Raw genomic sequence first — 27,610 nt, 5'->3', positions numbered from 1 at the left:
AGTTTTTAGAGGTTGGAGAGTGGGTAGGAGTGATACGGTAGTTACTCATTTACAATTTGTGGATGATACAATCATTTTCTATAAGGGTGGAGATCCTAGGAAAGCAATGCACTTGAAGGAGGTGATTAATTTGTTTGAACATATCTCCAAGCTAAAGATCAATTTTGAGAAGAGTTGTGTGGTAGGGGTAAATTTGAGGCAGGAAGAAGTGATTGTAGTAGCAGAATCACTAGGTTGTGCTATTGAAAGCTAGCCTTTGAAGTATCTTGGCTTGCCTTTAAGGGATAATCCAAGAGAATCTAGGTTTTGGAACCCAGTTGTAGAGAGGTGTACCAAGAAATTGGCAGCTTGTAAGAGAAATTATATTTTGTTGGTAGGCAGAATTACTTTGATAAAGTCCACTCTAGTGAATTTGCCAGTCTACTACTTGCTAGTTTTTAGGATGCCTAGAAGGGAAGTGCAAAAGTTAGAAAAGCATATGAGGGATTTCCTTTGGGAGCCTAGGGAAGGTAGGAATGATCACTTGGTCAAGTGGGAGGTAGTGTGCCAGAGTAAAGAACAAGGTCTAGGGTTAGGAAATCTAGGTAAGAAAAATACTTCCTCGTTAGGTAAGTGGTTATGGAGATGGCCATTGGAGAGGGACAGTTGTGGCAAGAAGTGATAGGTAGTATTCACGGTGGTGCAGGCAATGGTTGGGATGTTGGGGTTTCTTCGAGGGCTACTTTGGCTTCTCCATGGAAATCCATTTGCGGAGTGCTCCCTTAGTTCCTTAGCCTTATCAGGTATGATGTTTACTTTGGAGACAGGGTTTTATTTTGGGAGGATCATTGGATTGGAGACTCAACCCTTAAAGACCTATATCTTGCTCTTTATTCCCTTTCGTTGCTTAAAAAAACTAGTACATCGTTTTGTGTCATATTCTCAGTTTCTGGGGTAAGTTGGGACCTGGGACTAAGAAGAAACTTGAGAGATAGTGAGCTTGAATTGGAAACTTCGCTCTTGCAAGTCCTTGATTTTGTTTTTCTAGATCTTTCTGAACTTGATGATGTTTACTTTAGAGAGAAGGTTTTATTTTGGGAGGATCTTTGGATTGGAGACTCAACCCTTAAAGACCTATATCTTGCTCTTTATTCCCTTTCGTTGCTTAAAAAAAAACTAGTACATCGTTTTGTGTCCTATTCTCAGTTTCTGGAGTAAGTTGGGACCTGGAACTAAGAAGAAACTTGAGAGATAGTGAGCTTGAATTGGAAACTTCGCTCTTGCAAGTCCTTGATTTTGTTTTTCTGGATCTTTCTGAACTTGATGGTCGTATTTGAACTCCACACCCTAGGGGTTTGTTTTCCTATGCTTCTTTTTTCTCTTGCTTGTGTTCAGCACCGAATCACTCCCCTTGTCCGTTTAAAGAATTTTGGTCCAAACCTGTCCCTCCCAAAGTTGGGTCTTTTTGTTGGGAGGCCTTCCTTGGAAAAATAAACACGTTAAACACCTTGCAAAGAAGAATACCTACCTTGTGCCTTTCTCCAAACTGGTGTATCCTTTGTAGAGCTTGTGGTGAAAGTTGTTACCACCTAATTTCTTGCCCTTTTGTTATAGGCCTCTAGGAAAAGGTTTTTGATCTTTTTGGTCATAGGTGGATTGTGCCTCTGAAGATTGGTAATCTCTTTGAATCCACGGCCTTCAATTGGACAAAGAAGAGAGGTAAAGTCAAGTGGAGTTGCCTTAGGGCTGCTGTGAAATGGATGGTGTGGGAGGAAGAGAAACGGTAGTCTTCAGTGATAGAGAAAGGAGTATGGAGGCAGTTTGGGAGCATATTTTTAATAGAGCTATAAGTTCTACTGCAAGGAATAGATTAGTGGTAGCCTGGGAACTCCCTGATGAAGGCTTTATTAAGTTAAACTTTGATGGAAACAGACCAGCAGCCCAAGGAACTCAAGTGAAGCTGGTGTAGGAGGGGTTTTTAGGAATAATGAAGGACTCATTGTTGTTGTATTCTCAGGCCCGGTTGGAATAGGGGACTCAGTTTTTGTAGAGTTCCAAGCAGTCTTGCAAGGGGTACAGATTGCGAGACAGCTAAATTTTGATAGATTGCTCATTGAAAGTGACTCTAAATTGATAATAGGGTGGCTGAAGGAACCAGAAACAGTGAGATGGAAGTACAACGAATCTATGAAAAAGTTCAAATGGCTTGTTAGAGACATGATGGTTCTTGTGAAATGGGAAAGGCAGTATGCAAACGCAATGGCTAATTATTTTGTGAAGATGGGGATGTTTAAGTCTGAACTATTCTTGGCTCAGTTGTAATTTGGGTCATTGTAGCATGGGGTCGCACCTCACGTCCCTATCGGGATAGTTTGTCTTCTAAATATTGATGTAATCCTTTTTTTAGTAAAATGCTATCATTAAAAAAAACATTGGATTATCACCTTTTCATGTTATTTTTAACACTTGGAGTTACTAAACTCTCCTCCATTTGAACCCTCTATATGTTGCTCGTTTAATAAATTTTCAAATTAGTTTTTCCATCTTTCCTTTCTTTCCCCATCTTTTACTCTTTTACCAAGACTCCTTGATCTTTCTCTTTAATGCACCTAACATGATTTAAATCTCTATATTTCCTTTCTATCATATTTGCTAATTTATAAATTCTATTTTCTCCCTCTTTAGTGCCTAATTTATGATAGTAGGACATAGATGATGGTCATAAAAGTATCCTTGAGAGATTTTCAATAGAAGCACAGTATGTTTTGCCCTATATAGAAAAAAAAAAAAAAAAAGCAGTGATCATATAAAGGCTTGCTAAAGAAAAACTTTGGTTAGTTTATTGGTTGATTGAGAAGAAAAAATATATATGTATGATTCTAAAATAAAGAGCCATTACCCAATGTTAGTCCCATATCTGGAGTCTTAGGAGGGGTGGACTGGATATGGACCTAACCATTAGCATCCTCGTGTACAAAGTGACCAATCTCAAACTTGAACCCTTGTGCTCTAACAGGCATTCAAGAGACCTGGATATAGTCAACCAAAGATGGCAAATGGTAATCCCCAACAATGAGTATGACAGGACATCTCATAGCATCCTTTCAGGATTGATCATTAATCAACATAAAAAGATGTTTTTCCATTTATTAACCCTTGGAGTATTACACATAAAGGCAAGGTAATATTGCAATTGGTTCAAGGGGGACTCACAGTGCAAATACTTAGCATCAGTGCTTCATTAAGAAAGCACCCTACCGTATTCAACTATTAACAGGTTCTTAGCACGTCTGACCTAACTCAATTAATGTGATTACTCAACCAAGCAAATAACTACCAAGGCACAAAATTTGACTGAGCTCCAGGAAATTCAGTTTTCCATACTTCTAATTCAACATGTGTCTTTTCATTTCCCAATACTATTCGCAAGATTGACCAAAAGAAGGAAAATGATAACCTTTATTGACCATTTGTTGCAAAGATATAGTTTCATAAGAAAGTTTTTTTTTTTTTTGATAATTTACAATTTCATAAGAATGTTTATTATAAGGACTAGTGGATTGGAAAAATTATGATGATGAAATATGTCATTACAACAACTACTTGCTCCACTGAATTATGGGGACACTGTATAGAGTGTATTTTCTTTTTGAATTCAAACTTTGACCCATGAAACACTTTTTGAGTTTTTTCTTTGTTCATCAATGAACTGCTTAAACCAGGTTTAATTTTAATGGCAGTAGTAGTGAAATTGGATTACCTTATTTATGGTTGTGTGCATACTTCCATATTTTAATAGTAGTCACTAACTTCTGATCTAGACACTTTTAATGAAATGTAATCATTTTAATGACATGATTCAACTTAATAAAGTAAAAATATCCCATTTCCCTTATATATCTATACTACTTTAAAAAGCACGAATAGGGTCAAGAATATTTCTGGAATTTTTTGAGGACAAGATTTGCCCCTCTATATTTTAATTTATTGATAAAAATGAGGGCAAATAGGGTAATTGGTTATTGATATTAAATGAATTGAAAAGAGATCATTTTAAGATATTCAATTCCCTCTCTTTAAATCCAATATTTAAGATATTAATTTTAAACAAACTTAAGATATTAATTTGCATTCATCTTTATTTAATCATATATTTAAGGCATTTTTTCTCATTATTAAATTCTATTAATTAAATCCATCATAATAAATTAATAATTCTAATAACATAGAAAAATTATACTTTTAAAATCTACCTAAAATAGTCTTTTCATCTAGGTGGAGGTAAGAAATTAAACCATTTTGGGTCAAATGGGCCAATATGTCACCACAGTTAAATAAAAAAATTAAAAATTAAATAAAAAGTAAAAATATATAGAAATTAAAAAAAAAATTGAAACATTTTTAACATCATATATTTGACATATTAAACAAAAATAAGTATGATAAATAATAAATGTTTTTATTGATAATGGAAATGAAATGTAAAATTTAGAACCAATTGGAAATAAAATTATTTTCCTATTCTCTCTCATTAATTCTCATATCTAATGTATATTGTCTCATTAAACCCTATTTTTAAGATATATTTGTCTCATCATTAAATCCACAACATTAATTTTAAAAGTATAAAGAAATATTTTGAAAACAAAACCATTTTCTTCCCTTCCAGTGATGGATAAGCAATTCAACCAATTGGGCATATCTCTAATACTATATAGTCATTATATAAAACAAAAATAAATATAGAATGCAAAAAGTATTATTATTAATGATGAAAATGGAATGCTGAATTTAAAATCAACCTAGAAATGAAATGATGTCATTGTCAAACAATAAAATTTGTAAAAATAGAAAATACAAAAAAATCACAAAAATTAAAAATAGAGAAAATTTTGGGCACATGTCTATTGTTATATATTTATAAAAAATAAAATATCAGGTACATCTCTAATATTATTGATTCATTTTATTGAACAAAAATAAGTATTATACATAAGAAATAATTTTATCATTGACGAAAGCAAAAGTTTTTCTTATCTAAATGGTGGATAAATGATCCAACTTTTCAAAGAAACTCATGATGCCATAATTGAATAATAAATATTTAAAAAAAATGAACACAAAATGATAAAGTAGAGAGTTGTGCCGAAAACATTTAGGAACATTTCTTAATGTTATATACTCATCATATTAAATAAAAATTATTTTTATTTATGACATAAATGGAATAAAATATACTACTACTACTACTACTATTAATAATAATAATAATAAAAAAAAATAATTGTTATCATAATTTAAAATTTCCACATGCAATGCACATGCACATTATTACAAGTGTTTAAGTTTATTTTTAATCATATTGCTACTTTTGTTAATTTTCATTTTCTATATTAACTATGATGAGTCCAAATCTCCTACCCATAAGAACTCTACCCACATGTCTACACAAATAACATCAAAACCACACATGGAGAACATCTCATACTCCTACATAGTATTATGCACGAGGAGATGTTCCTAATGGATAGGGGTAGTGTGCTGCGGGTAGATCTGAGTAAGGTTTCGAAGTCAATTATGATATATCTAAAATTCAAATAATTAATATAAAGAAAATTTTCTCATGTGCAATGCATGTGCTTAATTACTAGTATTATATAAAGAAAATTCTAAATTGATGAGGCATTTTGTATATATCATAGAGTCAATCAAAAAGTTTCCTTATACACTAGTAATAGTTTAGCTGATGTGACCCAATTACATGAGTTTTAAGCCTTTATTACAGTAGGAGTAAATAGTCACTTTTTCAAAGATATACTCATTTTGGAAGGCTTTCATGATTATGCTTAAAAATATGCAAATTAAACAACGAAGATAAAGAAAAAATGAAATATCTTGTATACAAACCTTGCCCATTTGCTGGTCTCCACAGGATTCCATGATCGGGGTTTTGGAACATTACAGGGTCCTACAGTTGCCTGCAATAGTATGAGCCGTTTCAAAATAACTCAATTATTTGGGTAGCTCCTTACACGTGAAACCTCAAGGACAATTGGAATAAGCCTAGTTCAAACAAAATTAGCCAACAAAGACATCTAACTTGACAACTCCCATTGGGGTGTTCAACAAAAACTCTTGCATTAACATGCAGACATGGCATATCCCCCTGGCAACAACCTCATTCTCAAAAAAAAAATCCAATCCGATCTGCCTTAACTGACACTGGATCAATATTGTCCCAACCAAAATCTCAACCCAGACATCCAGATCTACCTAAATTTCAACAAAAAAAAAAAAAACATCCCTAGCCAACATAAATGACAATTAGAGGCATGTCACCATACGGTAATAGCAAAAGTTCTACCAAACATTTGCATGGGGAATGGAAAAGGATCCGGAAGGTGAAGAAGAACAACAATGAATCCATGAAGAATAAAAATGAAGATAAAAAGAAATAATTTGAAGAAATGATGTGCTTACTTGTTGATGCAATCCGTAGAGCAACAATGCTACGTCATTCTGGAACTTGGAAATCACACCTTCAGAGGAATTTGGAGATCCACCAAATCCTGCATATGAAGCTGCGGCATAAAATCTCTCTGGATAAGCGAGGCCAGTGCTTGCCCTCGCCATGGCCGTTTCTGTAGAGAGATGTTGAGGAAGTGTGTAAAGCGTTGTATGGGCAAACGGTTAAGCCCCTAAGCGTGAAGTTATTTATCTATACTACCTATAAAAGAGCAAATTCCCTTTTTTTTTGGAGTTTTCATTGAACGTTTTCTATCCCTCTTGTCTAAGCACACAGCAGGCATAAAAATAGCATATATGTCCTTTACTCTCACTTCAGAAACTACCCACTCATAATTATTCATAAATTACCCATTTATAAGTTACAACCGTTCAAAAACTACCCATAAATTATAAATAGTTTTGTCTTAAAGATACTGCCATGTACAAATGACGTACATGTTTACTATAAATTAATAAACATATTAATTTTGAAAATCAATACCAAAATTTTCAAACATATCTAACTAGGATACGACCCTTATATTAATCATTGTCATAAATCATATTAACATATCACGTCATGACCTGTTAATATGTTCTATAATTATATAAATATGGTTAATATGTTCATAATTTATAAATTATGATTAATATGTTAATATGTTAAAATAATTATAAATATATGTCCATGAACATAATATGTTAATATGTTAGTATAACCTATATGAATTATGTTCATTAACATATATGGACAAATTTGCATATTATGACAGGTTATAATTATGATAATATAAATTATGTTAACATATTAACCATTTATTACATGATATTAATATTATGTTCATATTAACATAATGTGTTAATATGATAAACATAATAATATGTTAATATTAACATAATATGAATATCATAATAACAGCTCTTCGCATTTTTCTTCTTCTTGTCATCGTCATTCCCCTCTCTCTCTCTCTCTCTCTGTTATCTTCTTTCTATTCAAAATCTGGTCTTTCTAACCCAAATCCGTTCTTTACATTCTTCTCCCTTAAAAAAATGATGTAGAGAGAGAGAGAGAGAGAAGAACGTTTGAAACAAAAGTTCGTTTATTTTCCTTTTCCTTTTTATTTTTGATTCTTTATTAAATGAATATGAAGAACCAAAATGAGACATTTTAAGGGAAGTGGATTGTCATTCTCTACATATCCAACTTTTCGTTTGGCATGCTCTTCACAAACAGGCTCTCCTCTCTATGACTCTAAGGGTCATTGTTAGTTTTGGGGTTCACAACTTCGCAATAGAAAAACTTTATTTTATTTTTACGTTGATCTCGTATAAATCCATATTTCTTTGGAGCTAGAAATGTTTTTCTTTGATGGGTTTCTAGGGATTTTCTTCTTGGTGGATTAATTGTATAAAGGGTATTAAATGCTAAGGGATCATCAATTGTTGGTCGAGAATGCAATGAAATTGTGTTTCTCCAGGGTGTGGTCTACTCCAGAATCATACAGTCAGATGATATCAAGGGAGCGATATGAAGAAGATTTGCAAATCATCTCCGGTAATTGCATGTTCAGGCGGGTCTGTATGTTATCTAAAATTGGATATCTCACTTAGACATTGGACTTGTTGTTTTCTCTACCAATTTCAGGTCTTACATATGTTGACTTATGCTTTCTTCTTTATCAAAAGCGTGGAGAAAATAAGGATCTTATGGGGGAGGTTTTCAGAACCCAGGAAGCAATTAAGTTAGCATCGAATTGCATTATTCTACATGATTTAGATGTTTACTTGTTTCTAAATTTAGTTGATCATTTGGTTCATTAAATGAATCTTTTGTGGTCGGGTAGGTCATTGGACAAGACAATTTCGACGTTTCAAATGGAGCTGGTTACGGCCAAAAGTGCTCAGGAGCTAGGGAATCATGATCACTCTCCTTCACAGTTATCACCTTTCCATGATCTCCCACCAAGAAAGAAGGTGTTTATGGTTATTGCGATAAACACTGCATTCAGTAGCAGAAAGAGGTGAGATTCGGTCCGACAGACCTGGATGCCTCAAGGTATTATTCTTAAAGCCTATCTATATAGTCTTATGAAAATCAAACATTGGTTTTGTTAAGTAGCATTCGGATTCAGTGATGATTATCTTTATAATTTTTGTAATTGCTTTGTTGTGATTAACTAGGCGCAAAGCTCCGGCGGCTAGAGAAAGAGAAGGGAATTGTTATTAGGTTCATGATTGTGAACAGGTACATCCTTTCTTTGAATTGTACTAGGCTTTTACTTCTTCTTTTTTATGGAGCGCAATCTGGCCGATCTTAGCTGTTAACGATTTCGCCTTTGAACTGGAGCAACGGGGAACCTGAAACGGAAAAGATGAGGGAATTCTAGGGGGAACCCGGTGAGACAACTCCGAAGCTCAAGTTAGTAATCTCTCAAAGGCAAAGTATAGACCAGATGGCGCAAAGCTCACATACCTTGTTGTTGGGGGTAGGGGGCCTTTTATAATCATTTCGCACACTCGCCCCAAAGCCCTTGTCAGGTCGGGTATGATTACCCTCGCATCTGTCAGTTCGGGTGTCGTCATTTCTGCTGAGATAGAACCGTCACTACCTTTTATCGGAACCGTCTCTCTAACTGGAGATGGCGGTGTCAGGAGGCGGTGGTAGGTGGCCGTCAAGCATCAGATCCCAAGTATGTCAGGTGCGCCGCCCTTGGGTACGGACTTCCTTGGTGTCAGGCATAGTACGGTTTATTTGGTTTCAGTGCCCTGAGGGCAATGTGGTGGAGTGGTGAGCGAGGCGAAGTCTTGAGTTCGGAGGCATGTATAGGGCGGGTCAGTTTGGCGAGGTGTATCCCAAACTGTTGCATGATAGGCCAGTTCGGCGAGGTATGTCCCGAACTGTTACAAGGCAGGCCAGTTTAGCGAAGTATGTCCCGAACTGTTGGAAGGCAGGCCAGTTCGGCGAAATATATCCTGAACTGTTGCATGCAGGCCAGTTCGGATTACTTTCTGGTTTGGGGCCAAGGGTGAGTTCGGGCCCCTATTAGGGAGTTTGGACAGGTGGTTTCTCCCCTTGGTGCTCGCGCCTTAGGCTTGCTTTTGTGTCGAGCTGTTACTTTTGCCACGTGTTGCATAACTGTGAGGTCGGGCCAAATCTTCCTTCATCAATTGCCCCCCACTCCTCGCGCCGAGGGTCTTGCCCTAGCATGGGGAGTTTTGCGAGGGGATAGGTGGATTTGTCCCGTTCTTTGAATCTTGACTTCACGAGGTGCTTTTGCCAGGGTTCTTCCAGTTTTTCGGAGCGTCCGAAAAGGCGGAGGATGTGCATACTGCTCATGAATGCTGACGGACGTGGCAGCGCGCATTTATTTTAGATTTCAAAAATTTCGCGCCGCTGGGACGTGATAGCGGGTCTTTCAATTTTGAAAAAAGCGCTCCACTACCGTTTTGAAGGGACGTGCGCTGACGGTTTTGTCAGTTGTAGGGAGACATGCGGCGCATTGTCAGTTTTAGAAAGATGTGCGCCAGCGCGATGTCGGTTTCAAAAAGACGTGCACTGACATTTTGCTCTTTTCGGAAAGACGTGCGTCAATCACGTCTTGATCTCAGGGGATGTGTGGTCAGCTCGAATGCAGGCCGTCGGATTGTCTTTGATCTGTACTGTCACTTCTTGGTTACTGTAGCTATAAATAGTAGGGGACCCCAGTCGATTTTGTCACTTCTGCAGTTTGCCTCTTGAGCTCGCGTCCAACTTTTCAGCTCGCGTCCAACTTTTCAGCTTGCGTCTAGGCTGGTTACTTAGCCTTCAAGGTTTTTGGCTTGTTCCTGTCTCCAGAGCCTTCAAAACTTTCTTCCGGTGAGTACCTTCCTGAATCCACCTCTTTTCCTTGATGTCTAACTTTGATAGCTCGGACGACTCTTCAAGTAGGACTGATGTAGGTTCTACAAACCGAGTTGTATCCCCCGACTGCCTTAGTGATCCTGAGGTGGAACTTGTGGATGACTATGAACCCATAGGCCGAGCCGCTTCGGGCAGTTTGGCGTCTACCTCTCGCCGGGGTCAGATGCTAGACAGGTTTGGTCCCTCGACCATGACGCCCGAGGGGCTCCAATCTATACTCATGTCTTACAATCTGCTTGGGGGGTATACATATTTCATTCCTTCGGGCAGTTTTCCTTGGGAACACGGTCCTGACGAGATCGTGATTTTTCAAGAGCAGCTCGCTGCGGGGCTGCGACTGCCTTTCCACCCCCTTCTCGTCGAAGTCATAAACCACTTCGGTGTTACCATTGGCGAGCTTCATCCGAACTCTATTCGGAACCTGGTGGGGACAGTCTCCCTTTTTTGCGAGCAGAATTTCCCTTTAGACTTGGAGATATTCTCCTCCATCTTAATGCTTAAGAAACAAGCGGGTTCTCTTCCTGGGGGAAGACGGGCGTATTACCTGTCTCCTCGCCCTGGCTTTAAGCTTCTACACGAACTTCCCAATAAGGTCCCAGTGTGGAAGCGGGACTACTTCGGTGTAAGAAGTGCACAAGGATGGCCCTTTCAGACCGGGTGGGGTGAGGCCGCTCCTGATTCTGGTGTCACTCTCGACAAAGAGACGATGAAGGGCCTCCGGCAATGGGCACGACAAGGTTTAAAGTGCCATCAGTACTTAACAGAGGCCAAGCTTATTGCGGTCGACCGGAGTTCGGGTAGGTTTCAAGCTCAGAGGTTTCTTGTTTGCCTTGTTCCTTCATTTTTTTCTGATGTCGAACTCTTTTCCGCAGGTGTGATGGACGTAGAGAGGACTCATGGGGGGCGCCTATTCCAACACATGAAGAGGAGGAAGCGGGTCGCCAAGCGAACTCGTACCAAGCTACCCCCAGATGAGGAGCCTCAAGTTCCAGGCCACACGCCAGAGGATCTGCCCAGGGAGCCCGAGGTGACTCCACCGATGCATGAAGCGTCCGGGGTGCCTTACGTTGAGACCACTCACACGGGTGCTCCTGCATACTCCAGTCCTCCTGCTCACTCTAGGTCCGCTCATACACGGGCTGGGCCCTCGGATTCGGGAGCTCAAGGGGAGTTCAGGAGCGTATTGACGCCGAACTATGCTCTTCAGAAGAGTAGGGAGGCTACATTCCCCGAGGAGATCACGACATGGACCGATCTTCCTTTGAATCATGTCGCCTGCCGTGCCGTAACACATGCTATGGTGGTAAGTCAAATTCCGTATGCCTTCTTCATTTTCTATCCTTCTTGTTGTTGTTGCTTACTTGTTTCTTTTGGTAGGTGAATTCTTCAATTCACGCCTTAGCAGCCCAGGTGGAGAGGAGCTCGCGACAGGCGTGAGCTGTTGAGGCTGTTGCCCATGCTGCCGAAGAGGCTTTCCGTGCTGCCGAAGCGAATACCCGAGCTGCTGAGGCGGCCGCTTATGCTGTCGAAGAGGCTGCTCGCGTTGCCATGGCCAGGCAGGCGATGTCTCAGCGGGATGCCGAGGCCATGGGGGTAGTCGTCAAGCACATGGCGGACTTGAGGTTGGACCTGCAGCATCAGGTCGAATATCTTCAAGAGGACATCAGGGAGAAAACACGGATTTTTTCCCAAGGTATTGAAGACGCCAAGAAGAAGGCTGTTGAAGACTATATTGCCTCTCCGCATTTTGACGACCTGATGGTGGATTCTTACAGAAGGGGATTCAAGCTGAGCCGGTGGATGATCCGGAACACGTACCCCGACCTCAACATTAGTGTCATATCCACTTCGCGTATAACTCAGGAGATGGCCAATGCTGTCGATGGCGAGCCGGATTCTGAAGGAGAGGCAGGGCCTTCGGGTGTTGTTGAAGTGCCTTCTAATGGCGAAGAAGTAGCTCTGGGCATGTAAAAGTGCTTTTTTTTTTGGAAGTGCCTTCTGATGGCCAATGTACTCTCCTTTTTCTTGCAATGGAATAGACGATTTTTTTAGTTGGTGCTTTTTCCCGAACTGATTTTTTGTCGAACTGATAATATGCCATTGTTTCTTGTCCGGTTTATTGTACTCGTGCGACCTGTTTCAGCGCTAAGGCTTTTGTAGCGAACTGATTCTTTTGCCGAGCTGATAATATGCCTGACTTTTCTTTGCTTGCTTACGCCGAGGTTCCTCTTGTTGGCTCTACATCATGGCCCTTAGGCCCTTGTAGCGATTTCGTCCACTTCGCTTGGCAGTTTATAGGTAGTATCACCTTAAGTTAACAATGTTCCACGCTCGGGGTACTTGTTTGACTTCTAAGGTTTCAAGCTCGTATGCCCCCCCCCCGAGCGCTCACTTTACTTTATAGGGCCCTTCCCAGTTTGGTCCAAGTTTGCTCACCCTGGGTTCGGGCACCATAATCTAACGAAGGACCAGGTCGCCGACCCGGAAGCTTCGCTGCTTTACTCTGGCATTGTAGTAGCGAGCTACCTGCTACTGGTAGGCCGCTGTCCGGATGTGCGCGAGGTCCCTTACCTCGTCCAGTAGGTCAAGGTTGGTACGTAACTCATCTCCGTTTGTCCGATTGTCGTATGTTTCTAGTCGCAATGTTGGTACTTTGATTTCCGCTGGGATCACTGCTTCAGTGTCGTAGGTGAGGTTGAAGGGGGTTTCTCCCGTGGCAGTTTTTTCTGTAGTTCGGTGAGCCCATAAAATGCTTGGTAGCTCTTCAGCCCACAATCCCTTAGCTCGATCTAGACATGCTTTCAGTCCGCGCAGGATGGCTCTATTCATAACTTTCGTCTAACCGTTTGCCTACGGGTGCGCGACTGATGTGAAGTTCTGCCGAATCCCCATGTTCTAGCATCACTCTTGGAACTTGATATCCTCGAACTGCTTGCCGTTGTTGGAGATTAGTACCCGAAGTAACCCGAAATGACATACTATGTTCTTCCAAAAGAAGTTCTGTATGTTTCGGGCCGTAACTGTTGCTAGAGGTTCGGCTTCTATCCACTTCGTGAAGTAATCCACTGCCACAACTAGGAATTTTCTCCCACCTGTTGTTGGCGGGAATGGCCCCAGGAGGTCGACGCCCCATTGTGCAAAGGGCCACGGGCTGGCGATGTATTTGAGGTCGGAAGCAGGCTGATGGTGGATATTGGCATGCTTCTGACACTTGTCGCATTTTCTGACGAGCTCGACTGCTTCTGCCTTCATCGTTGGCCAGTAGTATCCTTGTCGAAGTGCTTTTTGGGCGAGTGCTCTCCCACCCAGGTGTCCGCCGCATAGACCTTCATGAGTGTCGCGGAGTACGAACTCGGCTTCGGCAGGTCACAGGCAACGCAAGTAGGAGAGCGTGTAGGACCGTCCGTACAACCTTTCATCAATTATGACATATTTGGTTGCCTGGCGCTACACGCTCTTGTCCGCATTGCGTTCTACAGGGAGGGTTCCGTCTAGCAAGAAGCTCGCGAGTGGGTCGATCCAACTCGACTCTACTCCGAGGACGAGAGCGACCTCCTCTGTCCCACCGAGAATACTAGGCCAAGGTAAATTCTCTATGTGCACGGTTCTCATGTTGTTGTGGCTTGTGCTGGCTAACTAGGACAGAGCGTCGGCCTCAGTGTTCTCTGACCTCGAGATTTGCCTGATGAATTGTGAATGGAAGTTGAGCAGGGCCTCTTTTACTTTCGCCAAGTACACAATCATAGAGAGCTCGCGCGCTTCGTACTCGCCCGTAACTTGGTTGACCACGAGCTGGGAATCGCTGCAGATGACTAAGTGCTTTGCCCTTACCTTTTGTGCTAGGTTCAGCCCGGCTATCAGTGCTTCGTACCCTACCTCGTTGTTGGATGCCACGAACTCAAAGCGTAGTGCGTATTCCAATTTTGTGCCACCTAGGCCGCATAAGACTATTCCAGCCCCGTTGCTGCCTTGCTGGTTTGAGGAACCATCTACGTAAAGGATCCAGGGCTCCTCATCGCAGTTCACATTTCGCCTGACCAGGAGAGATGCCACACTGGCTGCTACTTCATGGGGTTCAGACTCTATTGGCTTGGGAGCTCCAGGTTTGCCCGAACTGGGGACCTCGAGCTCAACCTATTGAGGGGCTTCGAGGCTGAAAGTGCACTCGACGATAAAATCTGCCAAAGCGTGGGCTTTAATTGCGGTATGTGGTTTGTACTGAAGATCGTACTCGCTGAGTTCGATGGCCCATTTCGTCAGTCTACCAGAGACCTCGGGCTTCAGCAAGACTTGTCTTAGGGGTTTGTCGGTTAAGACGACGACGATGTGAGCTTGGAAGTACGGGCAGAGTTTCCGAGCTGATATCAACAGTGCGTAGGCTATTTTTTCTATCTGCGAGTACCTCGTTTCTGCTCCCTGCAGAATTTTACTAACATAATAGACGGGCCGCTGGACCCGATCTACTTCCTTTACTAGTACCGAACTGACCACCTTGTCTCTCGCCGAGAGGTACAGTTCTAAGACCTCGCCCTCCTCGGGTCTGGCCAAGGTTGGCACTGTGGCGAGGTAGGTCTTTAGCTCGTCGAACGCGAGCTGGCAATCTCGGGTCCATTCGAACCCTTTGCCTTTGATTGCCTTAAAGAAAGGCAGGCAACGGTCTGCCGACTTGGACATGAAGCGGCTCAGAGTGGCTATGTGGCCGTTTAGCCTTTGAACTTCTTTTACTTTCCGAGGTGGTCTCATATCAAGGATGGCCTTTATTTTGTCCGGGTTGGCCTCAATACTGCGCCGGTTGACAATGTACCCTAGAAACTTACCCGAAGTGACACCGAAGACACACTTGTTTGGGTTTAGTCTCATTTTATACTGACGCGGAATTTGGAAAACAGAATCCAAGTCTTTTATTAATTCATGGGAGAACTGTGCCGGTTGACAATGTACCCTAGAAACTTACCCGAAGTGACACCGAAGACACACTTGTTTGGGTTTAGTCTCATTTTATACTGACGCGGAATTTGGAAAACAGAATCCAAGTCTTTTATTAATTCATGGGAGAACTGTGTTTTGACGACCATGTCGTCTACATAACATTCGATTTTCGTGCCAATTAAAGGCCGAAAAAATTTATTTACAAGTCTCTGGAAGGTCGCACCAGCATTCTTTAGTCCGAAGGGCATGACCTTGTAACAGTACAAGCCGAACTCGGTTATGAAGCTGGTTTTTTCCTTGTCAGACTGGTCCATCTTGATCTGGTTGTAGCCGGAGTAGGCGTCCAAGAAGCTTAGCAGCTCATGTCCCGAGGTCGTGTCCACTAGGCAGTCAATTCGTGGTAGGGGGAAGCAGTCTTTTGGGCAAGCTCAGTTCAGGTCGGTGTAGTCGACGCACATGCGCCACTTGCCGTTCGCTTTTTTGACCAGCACTAGGTTGGCTACCTAGCTCGGGTAATGAACTTCCCTTATGAAGTCCGCTGCGAGGAGCTTTTCGACTTCTTCGTCGACCGCCCTCCAGCGCTCCGGGGCTAAGTTGCGTTGCTTCTGTCTAATGCGTCTGACTACAGGGTCAGTGTTAAGTTTGTGAGTTATAAGGCCGGGGTCAATACCGGGCATATCTGCCGCGGACCATGCAAAAATATCTAAATTTTGAAGTAAGAAACTCACCAGTTCAGTTTGCAAAGGATCCTTGATGGAAGCACCGATCTGTAGTTTTCGCGCCGGATCTGTAGCCGAGGTCGGGACTGCGACTATTTCCTCAGTGGGCGAAGCTTGTTCCTCGCCCTACTCCGCAAGCCGCTCTAGTTCGAGGTCGTCGCCTGCCTTGGTTTTTCCCTTTAGGGCGGCAACATAGCATTTGCGGGACTCAAGTTGGTCGCCCCGCGCTACCCCCACACCGAAGTCCGTGGGGAACTTCATTGCCAGATAATAGGTGGAGACCACTGCACGCAGAATATGCGTAATTGGTCGCCCTATTATGGCATTGTATGGGGAGGGGGTCGCGACCACCAGGAAATCATGGTCGAGTCTTACCGCACACGGCCATGTGTCGACTTCCACAAGTACTGTTATTTTCCTTAGGGGCCTGACTTCCTCTCCGCTGAAGCCCACTAGAGGAGTGTGAACAGGTTTCAACTCATTTTTCTGCAACTATAATTGGTCGAATGCCGATTTGAATAGGATGTCCGCCGAACTGCCTGAGCCTACCAGTGCGCGCCGGACTTCGAAATCGTTGATCCTTAGCTTTATGACGAGCGCGTCGTCGTGGGGGTAGTGAACACCTCACGCGTCGTCTTCTTAAAAAAGATCGGTTCTTCTATCTTCGGCCTCTTGGGAGGGCTCTGCTCCTCTCGGGCTGCTTCACAAACTGACGTCCGTGCTGCTGCCGAAGTGCATCCTGCCACCACCGAACCGCCCACTATCACATGGATGGTTCCCCGGACTGGCCTCTCTTCTGGGGGAGGTCGCTGCAAGGCTTCGGCCGGTCTGCTGCTCGGCTCGGGGACATCCTTCCCGTGTTCCCCTTGCCAACCTTCTTTATTACTAGTCATAATGTACAAAATTTCTCAAGTACCTGCGACGGATGAGTCCCTCCATCTCGTCGCAGAGATTATTACATTGCTCGGTGCTATGACCGTGATCTTTATGAAAACTACAATACAAATTTTTGTTCCTATCGTTTGGGTTGCTCTTTAGGTGAGGTGGCCACTTTATGTAGGGGGCGTCCTTGATCGTAATCAAGATCTCAGTCCGCCTTGTGTTCAACGACGTGTAGTCCGTCCGAACTGCTAAGGGAGCTCGGGACGGCTAGCTTGGCTTTGCCTCTCGGTTCTGGCTTCTTCTGTCGCCGGGGTTGGAGGGCTTGCCTTCTCTTTTTCTTTTTTCAACCCCACCTTTGGCTCTCTAGTTGATCTCTTCCTCTATTCTCATAAACTTGTCTGCGAGCTTGAGGAAGTCGGCTACGGTTGCGGGCTGGCTGGCCACCATGTGCCATTTGAATTCTTTGTGCGTCACCCCTCTTTTGGCTGCGACGAGCTGTACCGTGGGGTCTAACCGAGGGATTTGCAAGCATGCTTCATTGAACCACTTGATGTAGCTGTGGATGGGTTATTCCTCTCTTTGGATTACCCCGAATATACTTTCCTCAGTTCTGGGGCACCTCTTACTGGTAACAAAGTGCGCGGTGAAGATCTGCACGAACTGGGCCCAGCTTCTTATTGACCCGGAAGCAAGGTTCCGGTACTAGGTGCGGACCACCCCTCTGAAGGTGGTGGTGAAGGCCATGCACATGCATGACTTGCTGGCCCTAGCGAGGTGCATTTGCAACTGGAACGCGTCGACGTGGTCATTGGGGTCAACTGACCCATCATACTTGTCCAGAGATGGGAGTTTGAAATCTCTAGGCAAGGGGACTGCCATAAGTTCTGCTGAAAGGGGGGGAGGAACTGAGAGAATGGGGATGGTTTTTACCTCACCTGAGCTCGTATCTTCCTTGCCTCTGAGCTCTGGTAGCCCACGTGTAGCAGTTCGGCGACTTCGCCGGTGCCTTCTTTGCGTGGGCCTAGTGCTGGTGATGCTGGCATCCGTGTTGCTGAGCTCAATGGGCTTGGAATGTTGGCCTGTTGCTAAGGCGCTGGACCGGTTCTCCATGAGTGGGAACTCGGGCTTGGAGCGCCGGGGTGACTTCATAGGCGAGGTTCCTGACGCACCCGCGAGCTGCGAGGCGGGGGTGATCTTTCTTTATTTTCGGCCCGGGGATGAGGCCTGACTATTAGTGGGGTTCTGTGGTCGGGAAGCTTCTCCTTGGTGAGGTCGTCCACCTTGAGGGGAGGCCTTGACCGGCTTTGAAACAGGGTGTCGGGGGGGAGCAGTGGCTGGTTCAAGGGTAGCTGAGGGAACTGTTGCTGATAATGGTGTTGGGAGAGGTGGTACAACACCTGGTGTTGTTGGAGTTAGTGCTGCTAGAATTGCTGCATTTGGGCCTGCATTGCCCGCATGCATTGCATTAGATCATCTAGTTGGTTTTGGCGGATCGCCAATTTGACAGCAGTTGGTTCCGCGAAGTTCGTTTCAATGGGGAGTGGAAGAGAAATGCTCAACGAAGGAGTGTTCAGAGGCGCCACTACCTGTGGCACATTCAAACTGGGGATCCCATCCACTGAAAGGGGGATGGTGAACTGCCCAATGCACACCGCTGGAACATGGAGCTGCTCTCCGGTAGTGGTTGTTTCTGTTCCACGTCCGGCACTGTTGGAGGAGGCCATTTTGGTGTTGGAGTGGGTGTTGGAGTTTTTGAAAGAAGGGTAGGTAAGAGAGATTTAGAGGGAGGCTTTTAGAAGTGTTCCCACAGACGGTGCCAATTGATAGAGAGCAATCCAGCCGGTCTTAGCTGTCAATGATTTCGCCTCTGAGCTGGAGTGACAGGGAGCCTGAAACGAAAAAGATGAGGGAACTCCAAGGGAACCCGGTGAGACAACTCCGAAGCTCAAGTTAGTAATCTCTCAAAGGAAAAGTATAGACCAGATGGCGCAAAGTTCACATACCTTGTTGTTGGGGGTAGAGGGCCTTTTATAATCACTTCGCGCACTTGCCCCGAAGCCCTTGTCAGGTCGGGTATGATTACCCTCGCATTTGTCAGTTCGGGTGTCATCCTTTATGCTGAGACAGAACAGTCACTACCTTTTGTTGGAACCGTCTCTCTAACTGGAGATAGCGGTGTCAGGAGGCGGTGGCAGGTGGCCGTTTGGAGTGCGGCCGTCAAGCGTCAGATCCCAAGTCAATCAGGTGCGCCGCCCTTGGGTACGGACTTCCTTGGTGTCAGGCATAGTACGGTTTATTTGGTTTCGGTGCCCTGAGGGCGATGTGGTGGAGTGATGAGCGAGGCGAAGTCTTGAGTTCGAAGGTATGTATAGGGCGGGTCAGTTCAGCGAGGTGTATCCCGAACAGTTGCACGGTAGGCCAGTTCAGCGAGGTATGTCCCGAACTGTTACAAGGCAGGCCAGTTCGGCGAAGTATGTCCCGAACTATTACAAGGCAGGCCAGTTCGGCGATGTATATCCCGAACTGTTGCATGTAAGCCAGTTTGGATTACTTTCTGGTTTGGGGCCAAGGGTGAGTTTGGTCCCCTAGTAGGGAGTTCGGACCGCTAGTTTCTCCCCTTGGTGCTCGCACCTTAAGCTTGCTTTTGTGACGAGCTGTTGCTTTTGCCACATATCGCATAACTGTGAGGTCAGGCCAAATCTTCCTTCATCACTTTCCTTTTATATCTTTTCTATCAAAAACTCGTCTTTAAGAGCCAGAGCACAGTAGTGATTTTTATTTCGCTTTCTTACTGGACATAAATTGTTGGTTTATGTGCAACTAACCATTGGGAGCTCATCTATTACATATTTCTTTGAAAGAATGTATGTTGATGTTTGATCATGTGCTAAACTAAAATTATAACATGATTTTTATAAGTCATTTAGCTAAGCATGTAAAGACATTTTACCATGATAGTATCATAGGCAACTTTAATCAATTGTTCACTATTGATGTAGTGTTGTTCATATCCATGCAATGAACGACATATATGAATAAAGTTCTATCCATTCATATTTGTCAGAAAAATCAATGAAGTTATATTCATTCATTGTAACATCTGTATTGGGAATAGACTGATAGGTTATATGAAAATGAGATCAGATCTTCAAAAAGTAAATAAGGTTTGTAAACCTAGGTAGTTCCTTGTTGGATGTAGTTATGGAGCTAATTTGAATCAATAGTATTATGTATTTGGTTATGATGGTCTCGTTACATTTAAATCAAGGTCCCGTTGGTTCATTAAGACATAGTAGGGAGTTATAGAATGGCTCATATCTTCATACTTTTTGTATGTAACAAAGATCTATTTTAGTTATAGACAAGATTCAAAGTATCGAAAATGCCAAGTGTATTAGAAAGGCAATTTTAAGAGACATATCGGGATACGCCTTGGATAAGCATGCGTATTGGAGAAAAACTAAGATACACATAGATACATACGCTTGGAAACACTATAAATACTTTAATAAATCATAAAATACATCAATAACACTAAATATAAGACCTCAATGAGGTTTATATACATTAAATTAGTATATTTTAATGGTTTTATGAAAAATAGCTAATTATAATTTCATTAAAAATCCTATGCTTAACTATAATTTATAAATTATAATCCTTAAGTTTTAATGTTTTATGGGATGGGAAAAACCCAACTCTCATATCCAACCATAAAACATACATTGGCACAACTTCTATGTGAAAACATAATTAATAATTATTTACTATTCATTTTCAAGAAATAAGCATTATATAATATATTCAAAAAATAGTTACTAAAAAAGAAATTTCAATTTCTTTGTGGATATGATGGATCATCCATAGAATTATAACATATTCAATTATTGTGATTAAATGATAAAATATAATTAATTATTAGTTATTTTTTAATTCTAAAAATATAAAAAATCAAAAAATTATTAAAGAAGAAATTTCAATTGCTCTATGGATATGATAGATAAATCCATAGATCAAAAACATATTTAGTCTTTATATGCAGAGAAAAAAATCCATTTTTTATTTTTTGTTAATTTATATTTTCCCCCAATATGTTATTGAAATTTCCACAAATCTACTAATAACAAAAAAAAAGTGATTTTGAATGTAAGAAATGTAGATCAACATAAATTTAAACATTTAAGACAAAAAGAAATCACAAGATATCAAAAAAATTAAAAAAAAAACCCTATTTTTGCCATATTTTTTCAAATTTTGAAATTTTTTTAAAAAAATTTAACGATTCACACTTACTTGTTGCAAACTTTTGCAAATCTAACACTATAGGAATGATGTTTGGAGTTTTAGAGTCATTTGGGGGTGAAAGAAGGCTTATTTCGGGGAAAAGAAGCTTACTTTTCCCTTTAATTTCTTTTTAGTCTTAGGTCATATCTTTTTCATTGATACACCTCTAATACAGGTCCGATACGCATGGAAGAAGATGAAATATCTGATTTCCATGTGTATCTCATATCGATTTTTCAAAGATATAATACGATACTCTCCGTATCGAGTGTATCGTATTGAAATTTTAAACCTTGGTTATGGATGCTAGATATCCTTTTAAAGTGATAGGACCAAGATTTTGGAATTTGGAGTCTGAGGTGGACAACAAAAATGTAGTAGTTGATTGTCTTATCTTGGTTTCTCTCTTTCAAATGTGGGATTGTTCTTTCTGCCCCCATTATCACTTTTTACCTAAACAAGTAATTGGGAATCTTTCATGAATACGATTATTGATAGTGACAACATCATATCATCTTTAAAATGCATTAAACTAAAGGAAATTTTAGAATGAAGGCATATCTTTCTGGATATCAAAGCATCTTAGTTGTGGTCAGCTTGATTTAAGCTCATATCCCTGGTTTGGGGGTTTATCTTGGCCCTGGCTCCTGATGAGCTTGAGGTGTTGATATTTTGCTCAACTCTTGGAGGATTGGAGGTTAGCTTAGTCAAATGTTGTAAATGAATGTGAGTGGACGTATAGGCTTGATGAGGGCGGGGCGGGGGGATTCTATTGGTTGACTTTGTAGGAAAAGTGTGCGAAAGGGGGAGAGGACACTGGTAAACCAAGATGAAGGTTTGAGTTAAGATATCAAGTATATAATGATATGATAAGAAAAGTTTATAATCTTTTCCAAACATAACCGTGAATTAGAAGAGGTAAAATTCCTACCAAATTGCTCAACTAGTTTCTAATTTGACCCTCCTTTTTTTTCTTATAAAGAAACCTTTAAAGTAATAGATCTAATATCCAAAAAAGCATAAGTCATACAAGAATGAGTTGAAGTCCTTCCAAGGTTTCACCCAAGGCAAATAATAAACTTTTTGCCTCATGTTAGATTAAGAAAAAGATTTGATGGGGGCTATTATGTGATGTATGAACCACAAAATGCTAAAAGTTTTCAGCCTGAAAGACGGCAAATCAAATGTCATGGTCCTGTGGTGGGAAATGGTTAGTCTTTAGCAACAGAATAAAACTTTTTTAATTGTAAGGAATGACTGCAAAAGGCCAAAATAAGGTGATTATAATAATGGTGTGAACCAGGTAGCTGGCATACTAGTCATGGAGGAATGTTGTATGCTTTGGTGGAAAATGAGATTTTCTTTTCTTGGATAAAGGATAAGTAAATGCTTTGAGTTTTGAAGGTTGGATAACATGTCTCAGCAGGGATAGTATGGTATTCTTTAGGGTTTGCGAAATTACTAAATTAGAAAAATATAAAATGTTAATAAAGATGTGACAACTAATCTTAGACGCCCCCTTAGCCCTTTCTTGTAATGGAGAAAGTAACCAGAAAACCTTCTTTGTTTCTCAGCTTTTTCGTGCCTGCATAAGGTTTAACTTCGATGATGCAATTAGATACAATGTTGGCTGAAGTTTCCAACCCCTTCCTTTTTTTTTTTTTAACTTGAAAGGAAAAGAATCCCTGAAATGTAATATTAAAAATTTGATTTTGGATGAAATGAAACTTGGCTATTCTAATTACTAAAATGTCAGATATTTGATGGCAAATAACTAGTTGTTCCTGTTTCTAGATAATTGGTTTCCATGTTTCACGTGCTTGCTTTATTGTCTTTGTTACCATGACTTTATTTTCTTTTAAGAGTTCAATTAATATCTCACCATCTTGATTTCACATTCTCATTTCTTGGCCTTTGATGTGGCAATGTTGTTAAGAAGAATTTAGATGGTCAATTAAAATGTGAACTAACCTAACTGATACCAACATTTATTGATATAGTGCAACAGCCAACAACATTTTAGGTCGGGCCATTGATTCTGAAGATTCCAACCATAATGACTTTCTTAGGCTTGTAAAAAAAATGACTCATTGACTTTCTATACAAATACTGAATTTGTCAGAAGCTCTGAATCTTGTTCTTTTTTCCTTTAGGAACATTTGAAGGTTACCATGAACTCTCTGTAAAGACGAAAACTTTCTTCTCCACTGTTGTTGCAAAATGGGATGCTGAATTCTATGTCAAGGTGGATGATGATGTCCATGTTAATTTGGGTATGAAATATTTCTACTCTTCCTCTTTTTTAAGCCATATTTGTGCAATTTGAGACATTTGTTTTTGTTTGTAGTAACAAAATTTCAATTCTACAGCTTTTGAGAATTGCAGGCATGCTAGCTACAACTCTTGCCCGCCACCGTTGAAAGCCCAAAGTCTACATGGGGTGTATGAAATCTGGACCAATTCTTTATCAGAAGCCATTCTGCTTGAACTTAAATTTATTATTCAATTTTGCCTTCTGAGGTCATGAAGTTATGCAATATGTCCACTGTTTTTTCCTTTTCTTTAATTTTTTAGGAATGTTAAGTATCATGAACCTGAATACTGAAAGTTTGGAGAGGAGGAAAATAAATACTTTGGGCATGCAACAGGGCAGATCTATGCAATCTCAAAGGATTTGGCCACATACATGTCAGTTAACCAATAAGAGTTGGTTTTTCCTTATTTAGTTCTCATGTTTAAATCTAATCGGGTTCTATATTGCTGGATTCCATGAGTTCCATAGTTATCTCATGTTTGAATGTGATACAAGCAATAGCTACAAGTAGTTTACATCAACATGGTTGCTAAAGGTCCACCTTGTTCTAATATATAGTTATCACGTAGTATGATTTTGTCAGTTAAAATAGATATTTCCTGATATATGGTAAATTGGTATTTGGCCCTTTCTTCTAGAATGAATTAATAGTCTAAACTGTTTGACTATGTGATTATAGGCCCATATTGCACAAGTTTGCAAATGAAGATGTATCACTTGGTGCTTGGTATACATTGATGAACGCAATATGTGCTGTGGGACTCCACCAGGTAGGATTTACCTTCTATTATTGTGTGGTTCCCTTCCTGATATCTTTCTTTCTTTCCAATTCATTGCCGTTCTACAGATTGTGAGTGGAAGGCACAGGCAGGCAATGTTTGTATTGCATCATTTGATTGGAGCTGCAGTGGTATTTGCAAATCAGTGGAGAAGATCAAGAATGCTAATGCTAGATGTGGTGAAGGCAAAGGAGCAGTTTGGAATACTCTACTCTAGTTTATTGGGATGATGGGGCTTTTGATCAATCTTTGTGGGAGATCGGTTCAAGTTTTGCCACAAAAGAAAGCCAAGGATGAGCTAGTTAACTTGAAAGAAGCATCAACTGGCAATTTTGACATTAAAGATAGAGAAACAATGCAATTCCATATAATCTCAATTTGGTCTATACCAATGCCCTTCATTTCTTGATAAGGCACTAAAAGTTGGTAGTTGGGTCCCCAACAGTCTGAAATCTCTTTCAACTGGTAAGTGTTGTTTTGATCCAACTTACATTTTGTTGTAAGAATATGAATGTTCCGGAATTGTATTCTCTCTAGATTTGGGAGCATGTTAGGATATTGACAAAAGGAAAACTTTCTTTCAAATGAGGCTCACTGTATTTTGGTCACTAGATGTACAAACAAGACTTATTTGTATAGAGCTCTATTTAACTCCATTTCATTATAAATTCCATACTCTGGTATTCAATTGATTATACTAGAGTCGTTCCATTTTGCAAATTTTTTAGTGTTTGAATGTGTACTAGAATGTTATTACTGTGTATGCTTTTAGGCTTTCATTGATACATTCAATTGTGGGCAAGGTTCAAATATTGCGTAGAATGGCTACCTATCTTAAGATATATAAAATATCGGTTTATAGGACCACTAATACGTTGAATATTTAGAGTAGCCATATTTAATATATTCACTAATAAAAAGCTCGTATAATGCACAGGGTAAAAAGAATAATTAATAATAAATAATTATAATGGGGTAGACAATTACTCCATTTTTTAATTAGTTAAGTATGTAGGTTTTACATGCAAAATAATTTGATTTGGTTGTTATTGGACTCCACATTGTCAGAGAGAGAGAGAGAGAGAGAGAGAGAGAGAGAGAGAGAGAGAGAGAGAGAGAGAGAGCAAATAAGCACACATACCTGTAACCTATACAAATAATCTTCAAAATACTACTATTCTATAAAAAAAAAATTGATGAATCAATGCCATAGCTCAAGAAGTGGTTTAAACAAAAAAATATATATAATTTTAAAGTTTGACATAAGCAATAAAATTAAAAGAAGGGGAACTTAAGAATTCAAATAACCTAGCCTTTTGACATCCAAGACCCTCTGAACATATTTTGTTTCAAAAGACTTCCCAACCCAGTATATATATCACAATAACGATGAGAAGCCTTTGCCCAGAAGAAGACCCACTTAGCTGCAACTGGTTTATGAGGAAACATTGATCTTTCACCATAGTCAAGCCCATCTTAGCTCCCACAATCCTCATTACCAAATCTCAAAGAAAATTAGAAATTAGAAATTGGATAGATAACTTTAAAAATACAAAAATGCAATTTTTAAAAGTACTTACATCATAGGATCACAATCTTATCCTCAACTTACAATAAGGACTCTATGTGGCTACAATGAAAATTATTTAAATCTATATATAACATGTTAATATTATGTTCATTTTAACATAATATGTTAATATGATAAAAATAATATTATGTTAACCGTTTATGTTAACATATTAATATTAACATAATATTAATATTATGTTAATAAATATGTTAATATTAACATATTATGGTTAATATGTTATATTATAATAAACATATTATATGGTTAATATGTCAATTTATGTTCATGAACATATTATAAATTAACCTGTTAATATGTTTTATAATTATATTAATATATTATAATATGTCCATGGACATAATGAACATATTAACCTATTAATATACCATTATAGTTTATAAATTGATTATATAATTATGATTTATAAACTATGTTCATATTATTAACTTATAGTTTATAAAATATAAGTTCCATAAGTCAATTATTCACAATTAATAATTTTGTGAATACGAAGCTCTTCCCTTCTATTCTTTCATTTCCCGGGCATTGTCGTTGGGGTTAGCACTTTGTATTTTCCTCCTCGAATAATGAAATTAAAGGCAATGATAAAATTGTGGGTAAATTTCAAATACATAAAACCAATTTTGCTATGATGTGGTATTAGCCTGCGATGATACCATAGAATCAAAGTCTTTAATCTATTGCTTTGACCCCACCTTGTAGCAATACATCAAAGGCCACGATTCACGGTTATAGCCCTACGCTAAAACCTTATTGTTGCAAAAGTGGGCTCAATCATAAATACTAAGTTCAGGATTAAAATAATTGATCAACGGTCAGTTATTTTAATCCAATTGAACATTTATATGTAATTTTATATTAAATATTTTGGGGAATAAATGACATAAAATCAAAAAAATTTAGGGCATGTTTCTTAAACTATCTCTACTATTTATCTAATTGGCAAACTGTACCCTTACTATTTAACTATTGTCTTAAACCACTCCTACCATTTCTAACAATTGCTTTTGTCACTAAATCACAACGACAAAGATGAAATATCCCTTTTACCCTTCATCCCTCTCCCTCCCCCTTCTTTTTCTTTTTCACCAATCCCTCTCCTCGGTGGCAACTACAATGAACCACTCCCCGGTGGCACAACCGTTCCACTCCCTATATTTCATTGCGGTCGAGACAACTCTCAAAAAATGGCGGAGATTGTTGCTTTTGATCAAGTTCATATTGTTGGATGGGAAGTCGTGATTCGAGACTGCCATGATTATCAAATGCACAAGAATTGACTTCTTTTGTGCTAATGATATTCTACTCAAGTTTTGTAAAGATAACAATGATAGAGAGTTGTGGAAAACTTGAAGGAAGATAGCCACATAATAAGAATATTTGGGTCGGTGATTCTCTACTTACAGTGTCATTTCAACAATAGAAGGGGGAGGGTGGAATGGAAAGAGAGAGAGAGAGAGAGAGAGCTTTAATGGTAACATTTGCTATAGCAGTCTTTAGTCCATTGACAAGAAAAAAAAAAGCATGGGAATAGAAAGATGTAGGAACAAAATAGAGTTAGAATGCTTTTGCACTGTTTTAGCCATTTGTGTCGCTCTTTTTGGTATTTTGTATTTGTTGTTTGGTTGCAGGAGGGATGGTTTCATCACTCACAGAGCTTTTTCTGATGCTTTAGCAGAAGAGGGTGCAAGAGTAGCGAATACACTACTCTGCACTCAGCTT

At 40.1% G+C, this 27,610-nt stretch overlaps 1 protein-coding gene and 1 pseudogene across 1 annotated transcript in view; one reads left to right on the top strand and one right to left on the bottom strand.

Annotated features, from left to right (window-relative positions):
• LOC148867459 (acyl-CoA-binding domain-containing protein 4-like) overlaps window positions 1-6,685 on the bottom strand; it is a 43,438-nt gene extending 36,753 nt beyond the window's left edge. Inside the window, exons 1-2 of the mRNA XM_088979744.1 lie at window positions 6,460-6,685; window positions 5,887-5,957 (exon numbers count right to left, since the gene is read on the bottom strand). Coding sequence (XP_088835870.1) covers window positions 5,887-5,957; window positions 6,460-6,612 — 224 coding nt within the window. The 5' untranslated portion in view covers window positions 6,613-6,685. The remainder of the gene's footprint in view (window positions 1-5,886; window positions 5,958-6,459) is intronic.
• A 946-nt stretch (window positions 6,686-7,631) lies between these two features.
• Window positions 7,632-24,511, top strand: LOC148867458 (beta-1,3-galactosyltransferase 7-like; annotated as a pseudogene).
• The last annotated feature ends 3,099 nt before the right edge of the window (window positions 24,512-27,610 follow it).

Source organism: Nelumbo lutea, chromosome 3 (genome assembly GCF_056320005.1).
Source record: "Nelumbo lutea isolate HS-2025 chromosome 3, American lotus-T2T, whole genome shotgun sequence".
Taxonomy (NCBI): domain Eukaryota; kingdom Viridiplantae; phylum Streptophyta; class Magnoliopsida; order Proteales; family Nelumbonaceae; genus Nelumbo; species Nelumbo lutea.
The sequence above is the reverse complement of the archived record's forward strand: the minus strand, read 5'-3'. Positions and strand labels throughout refer to the sequence as shown.